At 50.4% G+C, this 14,330-nt stretch overlaps 1 protein-coding gene across 4 annotated transcripts in view; it reads left to right on the forward strand.

Moving 5' to 3' along the window:
• The window catches only part of RGS3 (regulator of G protein signaling 3), a 114,669-nt gene that overhangs the window by 17,082 nt on the left and 83,257 nt on the right, over positions 1-14,330 (forward strand). For 2 of the 4 annotated variants that reach the window (XM_019635831.1, XM_019635829.1), the window contains exons 6-8: positions 7,338-7,398; positions 8,533-8,623; positions 9,255-9,310. In XM_019635831.1, coding sequence (XP_019491376.1) covers positions 7,338-7,398; positions 8,533-8,623; positions 9,255-9,310 — 208 coding nt within the window. Of the gene's footprint in view, positions 1-7,337; positions 7,399-8,532; positions 8,624-9,254; positions 9,311-11,500; positions 11,795-14,330 lie in introns of those variants that run through there. The other 2 variants (XM_019635840.1, XM_019635830.1) reach the window with 2 other exon arrangements.

A 14,330-nucleotide genomic window follows, 5' to 3' on the forward strand; every position in this document is an offset into this window, starting at 1 on the left:
ACAAGGACAGAGATTGGAAAGTGCATTTCAGGCAGGGGTGTAGCATGAGCAAGGAGGCAGGAACATGCCTACTGGGCTCAGGCCCCCATGAGGAGGCCAGTTTAGGAGGTGCAGAAGTTTCGTGTGGGAGACTCCCAACAGGCTGACCTTGCAGGTAGCCCAGAACACCGGAGGCCAGCTGTGGTCATTAGCAATGGCGTTTCCGTACAGAGGAGGGCTAGGTAGGTGAGGGTGAGGATTAGCTGCTGAAGAAAGGGGGTGAGAGCACTTGACTGATGGCCATGGCCACCTGTGAGCAGCAGGGGCTCATTCACCTGGTGCAGCCCAAGAAATCTGGGAAACCCTGTGGCCAGTAACATGTGTCAAGCAATCATAGACCCAAATGGTGACCGAAAAAGGGTCAAGGTAAATGAAAATCAGCTCAACTCACCAGCTTAGACCCAGAAAATATTTTTGCGTTGACAGCTTTTTAGTACTCTAAATTTTATAGCTAGTATGCTTTTTAAAGTTGAGCCTTATTTAACCTTCATAATGAAGGATTTTTCTCTCAGTAGAGCATCTACTTTTTAATCATGGAATGGTGCTTATGGTTCTGTATACCTCATTCACTGGGCTGCCATTTCCTGGGTATCAATTTGGCGATTGTTGTAAGTGCTGGGGACACATGGGATCAATCAGAGACCGTCCTTCTCTCGAAAGGATCACAGATAGAGATTTGGGGGTTGGGTGAGGAGGAGGACACCGCATTGATAACAGGAGCAACCATTTAGCTGGTGTTGACCACAAGCCGGGGATTAACAGTGCATCATCTCATTTAATTCTTAAAACAGCTCTAAAACGAGTTTGTTTTTGTCTGAAGTTTTCAGAAGAGGAGACTGAAGCTAAGAAAGGAATAACTTGCCCAAGGTAAATGAACAGCAGAGCCAGGATGGGAACCCAGGCAGTTGGACCCCAGGGTCCTCACTCTTAACACTATATTGCCTCCTGGATGTGCAGGTAACAGGAAAGAAGAAAGAACCAGTAGCGTGCAGAAGGCTAGGCAGGGCAGGGCAGGAACGGGGAGGGAGCTGCAAACTTAACTGGTGTTGCTGGAGGGTCGAGTGCAAAGTAGGGACTGGCTAGGGATAAGAGGAAGTTGACATCAACCCAATCTGATGATTCTGTAGGTTTTCTTTGGACTAGGTTTTTTCCTAAGGGCCAGTGGTTCTCAATCCTGGGTATGCCTCAGAGTCACCAGGGATGCTTGTGAACAACACAGGTTCCCAGCTGCCACATGTAAATCTTCATGGGCAGGGCCTAGGAATCTGCGTTTACACCGATTCTCCAGGTGAACCTCATGCAGCCAGCTTGGTGTTTGGGAATCTGGCAATGGGGAGATACTGAAGGGTGTTGAGCAAGGGAATGACAGACGTGTATTCTAGATCTGTCATTCTGGTAGGTCTTCGGAGGGTTGGGGAGGGGCTAGGAGACTGTTGGTGACCTGTGAGAGAGATGATTTAGGGATAGAGACCCAGGACATAGTTAGGAGGTTAAATCAAAAGTACTTAGCAGTGATTTGGCCATGAGAGCATGGAAGAAGTCAAAGATGACTCCTAGGTATCGGGTGGTGTCCCCAACAAAGCCAGAGTGTCCTGGAGGGGAAGGGGAACCAGCTTTGGCTACGGTGAGAATGAGGTTCCTGGAGAGCAGCCAGGGGAGAGCTGCCTTTGCTGATCTGGAGCTCGGGGGAGAGAGGTCTGTGCCCACGGTAGGGATGTGGGAACTATTACCACCAAGGCAGTGGGTGAAATCCTGAGCAGGCAAGACTGCCCAGGAAAACCGTGAGTGCCAAGGACCAAGGGTCAGAATCCTGTCTTGAAGGGAAAGCCCTGAAGGAGGCAGCGTGTCAGAGAAACACCTGGCCAGCCCACTGGGCGGAGGCACGGAGTGGAACAGGTGCTGGAGGCAGACACCAAACCGGGAGCTGCCGCTCCCTCCGCTTCAAGACCAGAGCGAGCTGGAAGGGAGCTGCTGGAGAAGCAGCCAGCAATGCAGTGCAAGGTTTTTGGAAAAGAAAGTGAGGCCAGGGAGAGTGAGTCAGCGCCCTGGGAGGCAGTGTGACAGAGGCGGCGAGTGTCTCTGCTTGTTGCCTATTTTGGGAAAGTGAGATTCCTTATTAAACAAAACACAGTCGAACTTGTGGTCACAGTCCCAACCCAAAGCTCAAGAGGGACAGAGCAGGCTCAGACAGGCCTGCTTTCTGAACAGAGGGCTCTCCAGAAGCTGCCAGCATCATGGAGACCAGCTCAGCCAGTAGGAGGCGCAGTGTCCATCCATCATCTCTGAGCCAGCAAGCCTCTGAACTGGAGGAGGCAGACATAGCCATTGCAGGAAACTTTGGCCCTGCCCAACGCTCTCAAATCAAATTGTGCTTCTCTGAAGGACGGACATTCAACTTATCAACATGAAAGACAATTACGGAAGGAAGGAAACAAACATTTACTGAACTCTTCTCTGTGCCAAGCACTTTACATACATTATCTCAGTTAATTCTCATAACAATCCTGAGAGGTAGGAATTATTATTGTCCCTGTCTTCAGAGAAGAGGGAACTGAGGCTTTATGAAGGCTCAAGAACTTGCCTGAGGTTATATAACAGCTCATATTTATTAAGCACTTAATGTCCACTATGCATGGACAATAATCTAAGCATATTCCATGCATTATCTAATTTAATCCTCACAACACCGTGTAAGGTAGGTATTACTATTATTGCTCTTTTACAGGTGAGGAAACAGAGGCACAGAGAGGTTAAGTAACTTGCCCAAGGTGACACAGCAGGATGCAGTGAAAACAAGGTGCAAATCCAGGCAGTCTGGCACCAAACTCATGTACTTGTAATCACATCATAGTGATTGTCTTGACTGTCTCACACAGATGATAAATGACTCCAAAGCCATATTCTTTCTGTGTCAGTACATGAGTTCCTCATGCCTCGGACTACTTCCCATAGCATTTATGATGTAGTTTTATATAAGCCATCCAGCTGAATATGTGCCAGGTACATTTTGAAACTGATAGGAGATAAAAAGGAAGCATCTGTTTATTGAATTCTCACGATGCTTCCAGTGATGGCTATAAACTTGTATTAGGAAAACAAAATGATGTGCAAAGAAGTTGTGGGGAAGGGCTGGAAGATTTCAACTCATCCTGGTGATCACGGTGGTTGCTGAGGAGAACCGGGCATAGAGCAGTAGATTTTGGCTTCGCTCTAACACCCTGTGAGATCATGGGGTAAGTCCCTTCCCTGCTCTGGGCCTCAGTTTCCTCACCTGTAAAATGCACTGATCTCTTAGGTTACTTTCGGCTTTCAGGTTCTATGAGTTTCTAAAAAATTATAGACGTTTTCAAACTAGCGTATGGAAGGGTAGCAAATACAGAGGGAGCCAAAAAAATTTTAAGAAAGGAAAACTGTATTAAAATTGTAATACTTAATATATACTGAAAACAAACGATGAATACAAGTCACATTTGACTTCTGCAATTACAAGATGTGCTCGAAGTGGTTACCATCAGCGTCCAGACACTTCTGGTTATGGCAAACTACTGCTTGAGCAACGTTGACCAAAGTGTCCACTTGTACATAGATTTTTTTGGCACCCCCGATATATAATAAACCCTCATATACTCATAGCCTAGGCTCATCAATTATCAATATATGGCTAATCTTATTTCATCTTTGCCCCCACCAACTTTCCCCTCCTTTAGTGAATTATTTCAAAGCAAATCCCAGATAACATCTCTATATATAGCTTAAGAAAAACCACAATGCCATTATCATGTTTAAAAATTAACAGGAATTCCTTAATATTGACTATGGAACTGAGCTGTTTTAAAGTTTTGTTTGATGATATGGTAAAAGCTAAACTGAAGCTTTTAGTATCAGTCATAGCACTTTCAGAACTTGTGGCCAGAGAATAATCTTAGGAATGTGGTGTTATGTACCAAGTCAAAAAATAATAACACACATACGTGTTTCAAGAGCAGAATTATTTTATGCTGACAGTGCCTACATTTATGGAGCTTCCACTTGCTATGTGTCACCTACTGTCCTGGGTGCTCTCAGTGCTCTCTCTCCTATAATCTAGTCGACAAACAGGACCTCAGTGCCAAGTACAGTACCATAATGTTAGAAAGTGTGTGACCAGAGATGGCAACTGAACCTAAGGAAAGAAAAAAAATGAATGGAAAAATGTGTTCAATTTAAGCCATCAAATTCAAAATAAATTGAAATTAAATGAAGTAACGCTGTAACAAGAATAGTTTAAGGCCCCTGACAGAAAGAATTAAAGTGCATTCCCTCAAAATAATACCTGTTCATTTTGCAGTGGGTCTCCTACTTTATGCTCAAAAGTAAACTGAGCCAAGTACTGTTCCCCATGAAGCCTTACCTCTGAGCCTTTGTACTGGCTGTTCCCTCTGCCTGAAATGCTTTTCCTCTCACCCTCTCTGGCTTAACTCTTTAGGCCTTTTGCAAACATCTTGGCCCTAAACTACCTCTTGCTTCCCCCAGCTTTCAGCATTTGTTGCCAGCACAGTTCATCTGTTCAATCTCGCCTTGTCTAGTGACATCCCCTGTATTGCTGTCTTGAACTGCTATTTGAATTCCTGCATGTTTGTCTTGTTTCCTTAATGCTGGGGCTCCTTGCCCAGTGCCTGCCAGCTGTGGGCATGATGGATTCATCCATTTGTCAAGCTTTCACTGAGTGCACCAAGCCCTGAGCTCAGGGTTCGGGATTCAGAAGTAACCAAGGCTTGGTCCCTGAGTCTTTGTGCCTAAGGAATATCAGGCATCCCCCAGGCTGAATGCTAGTTCCCAAGTTTATGAGCTGACCTGTATATTGTGTGTACTCAGGTTGCATGTAAAAGAAGTCTGTCTTCCTCCAAAGATTTTTCAAAGGCAGGCTTAGGAAGTAGCTAATTGAAGAAGAGAGAGAGGGTCCTGCTTATGGACATTAATTGTGACAATTTACTTGGCCTGAATTATCATACAATCATTGGAGGCTTCTTAGTAGGAAGTAAAGCTCATGGGAGTCTATTAACCATTTAGCGTGCTTTAAGTACCGAGGAATGAAAATTCTACTTACTGAGGAGCTGGGAGAGGCAGCCTTTATTACAGCTAAAACATCGTGCCTGGAGACTTAGAAAGTTACAGCCATAACTGCTGTGGAAGAAAAGTGTATAGCAAGGCAGTGATACCAGCTGGCTTGCTCTTGAATGTGTTGACAAACAAAATTAAATCGGCGATGAAGACTTTGGCAAAGTCTTGACAGGCCTTTCTGGAATGGCAGCTCAGATCAGTGTCTGCACTTGTGATGGTCTCTGCAACTGGCCCTCCTGTTAGTGCTGACTTGGCCACTTGCCAGGAGAGAGGAGTATTTGTTTTTTGTGGTGGGCTGGGGAGATGGATGTGGAAGGGTGGCTTTACTGGGGTGACCGCACTGTCCTCTTTGGATAGATTATTAATATGGCCTTTTATGATGGGAGGGGGAAAGGAAGAGGGAGCAGGTGGAGCCCAGGCTGCAGGAGATGGGGGCAGGGAGAGAGAGCAGAGGGGTAGTGGGGTGAGAATAGCTCGTGGGACCCGGCCAGGTACAGAGTGTGCGTGTGCAGGGCAGGGGCACCCATGCTGAGGATCAGGCCCCAGCAATCTGCATCCCCGTCCCCCACTTGGTTGGCTTGGCTGCCCGCGAAAAGCCAGTTCTGTTTTGCTTAGGACTGTCAGGTGGTGAGCTGCCACCCATCCTGGAGAATCCAAGCAGTATGTATCTATAAAGGCCTTCTACACCTCTTGACTGGTCCTTGACTGGGGAAGGCACGTGCTTTCTCCAGACTTGCTTGCCTGGACGCCACCTTGGACCTGCTGGGTCTGGGGCACAGGACTTGTACAGGCTCTTCAGGGAGTTCTGTGGTGCACCCCTCGCTGGAGCTGCTGGCTTCACTCAGGCCCCCTCAGGCCAGGTTCCAGGGAGGCTCATCTCCGGGGAGTTCACTACCCATCCAGGAGCTCGTTACATCTTTGGCTCTGCTATTGGGCCTTCCACAGAGCATGCCAGATCTAGGTGGGTCCCTCAGATGTTGAAGTCAACAAGCATCAGGGTTATGCTCCAGTCTAAACACCCTTGTTTCTTGATTAATAATAAACCAGTCTCTGAAGGGGTCTCTGAGTTGGGAATGTGCTAGGAGACAGGAGAACAGAAAATTTGGAAAAAAAAAAAAAGCTAACTCTAATGTTGGGATAGAGGAAAATGTGGTAGAATAGAAGTACTTTCAAATACATTTATACTGGTGTTTGTTTTTATTTTTTTTTTTCCGTTTACAAAAGTACTACTGCTTGTTCCCTGTGAAAATCTGAGAACACTGAAAACCCCAAAGAAGAAAACAAAACCCCCTCTAATCCCACTTACCATATACAACCATTGTGAATATTTTTGTGGCTGTCTTTCTCATTAACAACCATTGTGAATATTTTTGTGGGCGTCTTTCTCATTAAATTACAGATTTGTAAATTTCCTTTTCTCTCACAGCAGCTGGATTATTTTTTGCATTTGATTAATATTTATGCTGTCATTATTGAAAGCTGCCAAGTATCAATCAGCCCCTGACTGCGGGAGGGTGGGACTCAGTGGGAGACAGTCTTCAGGAACTTTGAATGACTCTTAGCCAAGAAGGACCCGACTGAACCCAGCCTTTGCCACAGTGTGACAGCCGGACGAGGCCCGACCCTGGCTCACGCCTGCTGGGCCAGCTGGCCCCCAGGTCAGGTTGGTCTTGGAGACTTTTGTGTTGGTTTGGACCTTGATCTGACACTGTCCAAGGACTGCCCAGGTCCTGCTTGGACCCAAGACAAAGCTTCCTGAGCTTAAGGTCCCATAACTTTTCTTCTCGATTGAGTATCACTAGCTGATGTAGGAGCTGAAATTCCCGTGGGGACCTGCTGTTTGGATCTACCTGACACCAGAACAGTTGAAACCTGCAAAGTAGCTCTGAGTTTCTGTGCTTGATGGTGCGAGTGCTGCCTCATGACCTAGGACGCCTGGGCTTCCCATGGGACTCTGCTCCTAACTAGTCTGGTGACCCTGGGAAGGGGACCAACTCTAAGCCTCAGTGTTTTCCTCCGTGAAATGGAGAAATGACTCCTCTCCAGCCTAACTGACAAAGTTGGAGAGGTCAAATGAGATGAGGCAGGTAAAAACACTTGGTAAGCCGCAGTGCATCAGGCAAACGTGTTACACTTGACTGACCTCCCGCTATAGCCTAGTGGAAAGGTGCTGACTCAAGCCTCTGTTGTTCTCCCAGACAGACTGGACTCCTCGGCTGCATGAGCTTCGGGGTGAAGTCCCTCCTGACTCCGGACAAGGTGGGTCCTAGGGAAGCTTCGCAGGGTCATTCCACCAAGGCTAGGGCTGCTACAGGCAGGGGCCTTTGTCCGGAAGCCCTGGGTGGGGCTTCTGTCTGTGAGATGGTGCTCCCCTGGGACAGGTGCTCTGTGGCCTGAATAACAGCACTGTATTTGTCACCTAGTGACCAAGGGGTTGGGTGCCCTTCTTGGTTTGATATCAGAAAGCAGTTGTATGGTGGCCCCAAGTCCTCCCAGGAAGCTCCGGGTGTGGAGTCTGCTATTGAAGACACTGGCAGGTCCCTTGGAGCTCAGAGCACTCCCGGGCCTGCCTTTGAGGAGGAGGGCCAGGTGCTCCTTGTGGTCGGACCCAGGGGTCATCTTGACATCGTCTCCCAGGTCTCGTGTTTCCGGGCTTAGCAGGTGCCCAGGAGCGGACTGAGCATCCTTTACAGAGCTTTCCCTCTAGCTGGCTGAGGACTTTTTGGGGCCTAGAGACCCCTCCCTTTTTCTTCACTGCACCCTCAAACTGAAGGCTTTTGAGCTGGGAAGGGATGTGTTCCTTTTGCACATCCCTGGAGATGTCCTGGTACCTGCTGCATGGAGTTGCCAGGTGGCCCTGGTGGTGAAGCCTGGGGTAGGTGGCTGAGGACATTTTATCCTGCATGTGTCTCCCCAGTGTCCTGACCGTAGCCTCTGCTGTATTCCCTCCTGGGAGAAGATGTCCCCTCCTCCCTGGGGACTGACTGCTCAGGAGCCTCAGGATGCCTACTTTCTGGCCTCTCCATCCCTCACTCACTCCCTTCTATCAATATGTATTGGGTTCCTTCTGCATCCCAGGCACAATGCTAGGCACATAAAAGAGGCTGTGTACAGCCTAGCGGGAGGCAGACATGCAAGGAGACTGTTCTTCAGGGACAAGAAGCTGTGGGAATTTGTCAGGAGAGGTCAGCTCTGCCTGGCATATCAGGGGAGGCTTCCTGGAGGTACAGGCATGGCAGCTCCCTTTGGGGCAGGGAGGCTGGAGTGTCTGTCTTTACAGAGATGCTGCTTCTGAAGGAGGCTCTCCAGTTGCTGCTTTTTGAGGGGGATTGGTGGCTGCCTGGCCTGTGCCCTCTGCCTCCGCTGAGCATGTCACGTCTTCCCTTGTGATAGGAGATCAGCGGCTGGTACTACCTTCTGAGGGAGGACCTGGGCCGGACCAAGCACCTGAAGGTGGCCAGGCGGCGACTGCGGCCCCTGAGAGGTGCGTGCACACCGCCTTCGGCTTTTGCCCTGTGTCTCCCCCCGCCTCTCTTCCTGTGTAGTAGCATCAACCCCTGTGTTCTGTGGCACCCGTCTCCCCAGGCTGCGATCAGACTGTGGGTCCAGGGACTTCTCATGAGCACCTGCTAGAATGCAGCCTGCAGGCGGCCTCTTGACCATCACACCTTTATTTATCTGGTTGGACTTTCCTTGGAGAGGGTTATGGGCCTGACCCTACGTGGTTCAGCTGCCGCCACCCCTAGCTCATGGCGGGCTGGGCTTTAGGAGTTTTCTGCATGACCCCTTCCCAGGGTCAGGGGTCTCAGGATTCCTTCTAGCCTCCTTGCTGACCTGGGGCGCCTACCTTGGTGGTCAGGGAATGTGGGTCCTGCCAAGAGTCCTGAAGCTCAGAACTTGGGTTTTCATCCCCTCTGTTCTGTCCTTCCCCTATGCAGCCCTAGCTCCTGAGTCTCTGCCCGGCCTAAATTCGGGCATCCCCACATCCTGGAGGCCAGGAGTGACCTGGGTAGCCATAGTGGGCCTGACACCCTGGCCTCATCCTCTGGGTGGTCTGAGGAAAGGACCCTTACATACCAGCAGAAACTTTCTGATGCTGCTCTGTCACCTTCCAGACCCACTGCTGAGAATTCCAGGAGATGGGGACACTGAGAACGGGGAGAATCTCAAGGTAGGTGGGAACAAGCCTGGACAGGACTCATGGGACCTGAGCACTGCTCCGGGCTCTAATCTGCTCCCGGTCAGTCTCTTGGCCCAGGAGACCCATAAGCAGGGTAGCATTTGGTGCCTGAGACTCAGGTTCACTTAGTGTTTGGAAACTTGGCAAGCCGTGCAGTTTTAAGGGATTATTTCTTGTGTTTTACTCGGGTTACTAGTGCTTGGGGCAGGGGTAGCGAAAGCCAGGCCCTAGCCCTGGAAATGGAGGAGCCTGGATATTCCTGACTTTTGGTCTCTTGAAGCCAAGTCCTCCTTTTCCCACAGGCCCCCTCAGACCTCCTGCTTCCGCTGGCACTGGGGCTGAATTACCCTCTCAAGTTAAGCTCGTTTCATGTCAGGGAGCAGCTGTGAGTCTGAACCTGAGACTGATGGTTCTAATTCCATCAGGGCTTTGAATCCAGAGAGGAACCTTCACATAGGGATTAGAGAATTCCCCAAAATTCATTCCAACTCTTTGCATGACATGGGAGGTGATCCATGATTTTCTCCAGCATCTAAGAGAGGCAGAAACAAATTCCCAAAGATTGAGTAGCCCCTTTGTGCCAGGTGCTGTAGTTATCGAATTTAACCCTCACTGTTGCCTCTGAGCTGATTGTTACTTCCCCATCCCACAGATGAGGGGGACATGTAAGGTTCAGAGATATTAGGTCGCTTTTTGTGGCCACACAGCCAGCAAGTTGTTGAGACAGGATGTGAAGCAAGGCCTGGCTGCCTCTTAAGAGCACAGTGCCTCACTGCTGCCTACATGTGGCCTAGCTGGGAGGATATGACGATGATATTTTACATAATTTTTTATCTATAGTTGTATTATAATCTATAACTTTCATTTATTTAATTAATTAATTCATTCATTCGGTATTTATTGACTGTCTACACGGGCCAGGTCCTGTGCTGGGTGCTGGGATGTAGCCATGAACAAGTCAAAGGTCCCTGCCCTCATGGAGGGTACAGTCTAGAGCTGTGCTGTCCAATATGCTAGCCACTGGCCACCTGTGGCTACTGAGCACTTGAAATGTGGCTAGTATGACCAAGGTCCTAATGTTTATTTAATTTTAATTCATGTAAATGTATCTTGTACGTGTGTCTCTTGCTACTGAATTGCATAGCACACAGTATTAGAATAACTTGCCAGTTACTGTTTTCTGTGGCTTCATTAGGAGTTTAAAACTGTCTTCTAGCGTCAGTGGGGGAGCTGTACAGACCTTTCTCCCTCTCTCTGTGCTTGCCGAGCACAGAGGACAGTAAGCAGGGAGTCGAGCTGGTGACTGGAGGGAATTTCAGAGACGTCAACACTGCAGGTGTCTAGGTGGCTTGGGGAAGTCCTGCTGCTGCACACCGGCCCTCAGCCCAGGGGCGTTGTTGTGAGGCCAATGTAATTTTCCCGGGCTGTCCGGAGCACTCAGCCCAGTGGGATGATTGTCAAAGGCTTGGTTGGGGTAGGGGGAGAGCCCCCCAAGGTCACCTGTTCAATTCCCCCATCCTGTGGATGGGGAGCTAGAGGCCCAGAACCAAAGCTGGGCTGGACCAAGGGACATTCTCTGGCATCAAGAATGTGGGTGCACGGGTTTTCCCAGGGACTCTGAGGTGGGTATAAGGGGGCCTAGCCTCACCAGGCACTGCTCTACACAGCAGGGGACAAGAATGGGGTTCTGGTCTCAGCTCCACCCTACCCTGCGATGTGACCATAACAAATCTTGGCGTCCGCTTCTTCATGGGTACAGTGAGGGGGCTGGATCACCCTTTCCTGATTTGCCTTTATGATCATCAGATCCTAAAGATCCCACTTTCATGAGCGAGGAAACTGACTTTTAAGTAGCTGCTGAATGCAGGCAGGTCCTCAGAATTCAAACGTTTCGTGTTCCTTGGCATGACATGGGATGTCTGCGGTGCAACCCCCAAGGCATCCTTAGTTTCTTTAGGCTGGGTGGGGCCCCTGGATTTGCTATGGGGACCCTGGGATTTGCCGGGGGAGGCGGCATTGTTACAGAGTGGGCCGTGTTTTCTGCCTGGGTTCTCCTCTGGCCAGGGGTGTTTGTGAGAACGTTGGAATGACAAAGTGGCCCATGGCGGAGAATGCAGCCAGAACAAAGGCGCCCTCTCCCCGCCGGGCCCGGGGAATACTAACGAGTTGACAGGAATTTTAATATAAAACTCTCCCTCTTCCTTGTCATTCTGAGGTTTCAGGAAGCCTTCGGGCTTATCGTGCAGAGGCACACAGCACAGACAGGGCTTGGGGAGGTGAGAGGTGATTTCCTGCCATTCTTCTACGGGGCGGGCTTCCCAGGGCGGTCATGCCAGGCTGACGGGGCGCAGTGTGGGCTCCCACTGCTGGGGGGGAGAGCAGGGTTTTCATGGGGCGGCAGATGAGGCAGGACCTGCAGCCATGAATCGCTTCAATGGGCTCTGCAAGGTGTGCTCGGAGCGCCGCTACCGTCAGGTGGGTGCTTGGCCCCTTGGGGGCTGCATGGGGTGTCATTGGGGGTCTGGGTTGGGGGCTCACTCTAACAGACTTCTCTCCCCACAAGACCTTCCTTGTCCCCTCCTGCTCCTTGCAGGTTCATTTTGATCCAGGGGTTAGAATAGAGGCAGGAGTTGGACCAGAGGTCCAGCCTTTACCCACCACCCCTCTCCAGGGACAGACGAGGCCCAGCTTTGCATTGTTATCCTAACCGCTGGTTGGGTGGTGTCCCTGGTGAGAGTATCTACTGATTCTTCTGTTATCTTCATTTTGGGAGAGTGTGTGTGTTGAAAAAGCATCCCAAGGCTGAGAATGGAAATGACTAGGTTGCCGAGCAGCTGGGTTTTGTGTTTTTTTGCTAACTTTGTATTTTTGCTAACTTTCCCTACTTCCGATGGGATGCCTGTCCTGCGTTGTGTGTGTGTGTGTGAGTGTTTCTGTCTGTGTTGGTGTGTGCGTGTATGTGAGATAGGATGTCTCTGTGCATATGTACGCACATGTAACTTTCTGTGTACATGATTGCACATGAATATGCACACGTTCTCCCTAGTGATGCCTCAAGGCAGATCACAGTCCTCTGGCTCTGGAGCCCAACTTCACTGAGAAAGTTTGGCCTCTCAGCTTCTCGTCTTAGGATGTGGGGCTGAGTGGGAGTGGTGATTCATTAGCCTCTGAGCCTCTACTGGGACTGTGATAGACATTTTTTTCTTATGAAAAAGGCATAGCGTCGGGGAGGATAAAGGCAAGGGATGTCCAGATTTTGGGAATGTCCCAACTGGAAGGGAGCTTAGGACTGGTTCTGACTTTATAAATATAGAAAAGTCCCTCCGTGTGTTTTAATGACCAGACTGGAAGCTGGGTCCTGCCTCCTTTGGACAGGCAGCCTTAGGTCCCAGAGAGATGCCAGAGGGGCCTCCTGTACTGTGGGTCCACAGCCATGGGACCCACCTGCTCTTCCTTTAGTCCTCCCCAGGCCTCAGCCCCTGCCCTGAATGGCCCCACCCTACCCTCCCGCCCTCCTTGAGCCAGGCAGAGCAGTCCCTGCCACAGCATCTGGGTGGCAGAGTGGTGAGGCCGAGAGGGCATTGAATAGGAGGTTGATAAGTCCTTGGTCACCTTGGGACTACAGGCCAGAAGACGGTGGCACACTGCAGTCAGAGTGGAGCCAGGCATGAAGTGGGCTGGGCTTGGGGCTCTGGGACGCAAGTTCAAGATGGGTCCTATGCTAGTAACCAGTGCAGGGTTGAGAGCACCAGCTTTTTGTCAGACCCAGGCTCAAATCCAGCTCTGTCCTTCTTTAGCTGCGGTTCTTGATGTGTCACTTTACCTTCCTGAGCCTCAGTCTCCTTGTCAGTGGAACAGGGCTGATAATGTCCAGTGACAACGCTGGGAGAGCAAATGGAATGTTGTGTGTATAGTGCCTGGTGCAGTGCCTGGTACGTACCTATAGGAGGTGTTCAACAAATGGTGGCAGTTAGAGATGGACGTCTAGGCGTGACAGAGAACCAGTCACCAGGCAGGAGGGCAGAAGTGAGGTGCTGATATGGGTGAGATCTGGGAGCAGTGGCGGTTCCTTCCCCGGACAGGAAAGAGCAAGAACCACCCCCAGGAAGGACGGCCTCTGCCAGGAGCCACCAAGGTCCCAGAGTCAGGGCAGGGCTGCTCCCTTCACCTCCTGACGCTGAGGCCCGAGGTCAGAGAGCCGGAGGCTGCCACTTACTTCAGGCCTCAGCTTCTTTCTCTATAAAATGGGCATACTAAACTAGCCCTGCCTCCCGCTCAAGGCTGCAGTGATGGCCAGGTTCTTCGGACACTGCCTTCTCCATGTGGCCAGTGCTCATTATGGCCGGAGCATAATTCTGCTCCCTTCACGCGATGCCACCCCATCGCACTGAGCCGGGAGAGGCGCTTGCTTCCTGATACCTTCTCCTCTTCCCGCCCTTCCCTTCCCTTCCCCCGCTGATTTGGACTGTTGACTGGGCTGGCTCTTCTTAGGGCGGTGCCAGGAAGGTGGAGGGAACTCCAGTCCACAGTCCCGCCTGGATGAGGGGACCAGGGTGGGGATGCGGGAGACTGTTCTGCTGAAGCGCATGCCTTCTCTCTAGATTCAGCTCTGGGGCCAGTCCCCAAACTGTTAGCACTGAGCCCACGGCCCGAGAACCTATTTCCAGAGCAGGCACCCAGGCCAGAGGAGCTAGGGTCCTTGTGGGGTAGGACTGGGGAAGTGCTGGTGAGACTTTGGAGTCCCAGCTTCTGCTTGGATGAGGGTGTGCTGCTAGGCAGGCCCCTGAAGTCCCCGCTGGCCTCCTGGAGTGGACTATGCCACTCAGCCTCCCTCAGCCTCAGCCTGGACTTTCTGCACTCACTCCAGAGTTTGTTTTTCTTTCTTTCTTTCCATTTTTTTCTCTTCCTGTCTTAGCTGCGTGTTTTCCCAGAATTCTTATGGGAACGGGTATTTTCCTGCCCCCTCCCCCTTCCCCTTGTCTGTCAGATTTCCTGTTTTATAAACTCGCTT

The sequence above is a fragment of the Hipposideros armiger genome, unplaced genomic scaffold, assembly GCF_001890085.2.
Source record: "Hipposideros armiger isolate ML-2016 unplaced genomic scaffold, ASM189008v1 scaffold_24, whole genome shotgun sequence".
In the NCBI taxonomy this organism is placed as follows: domain Eukaryota; kingdom Metazoa; phylum Chordata; class Mammalia; order Chiroptera; family Hipposideridae; genus Hipposideros; species Hipposideros armiger.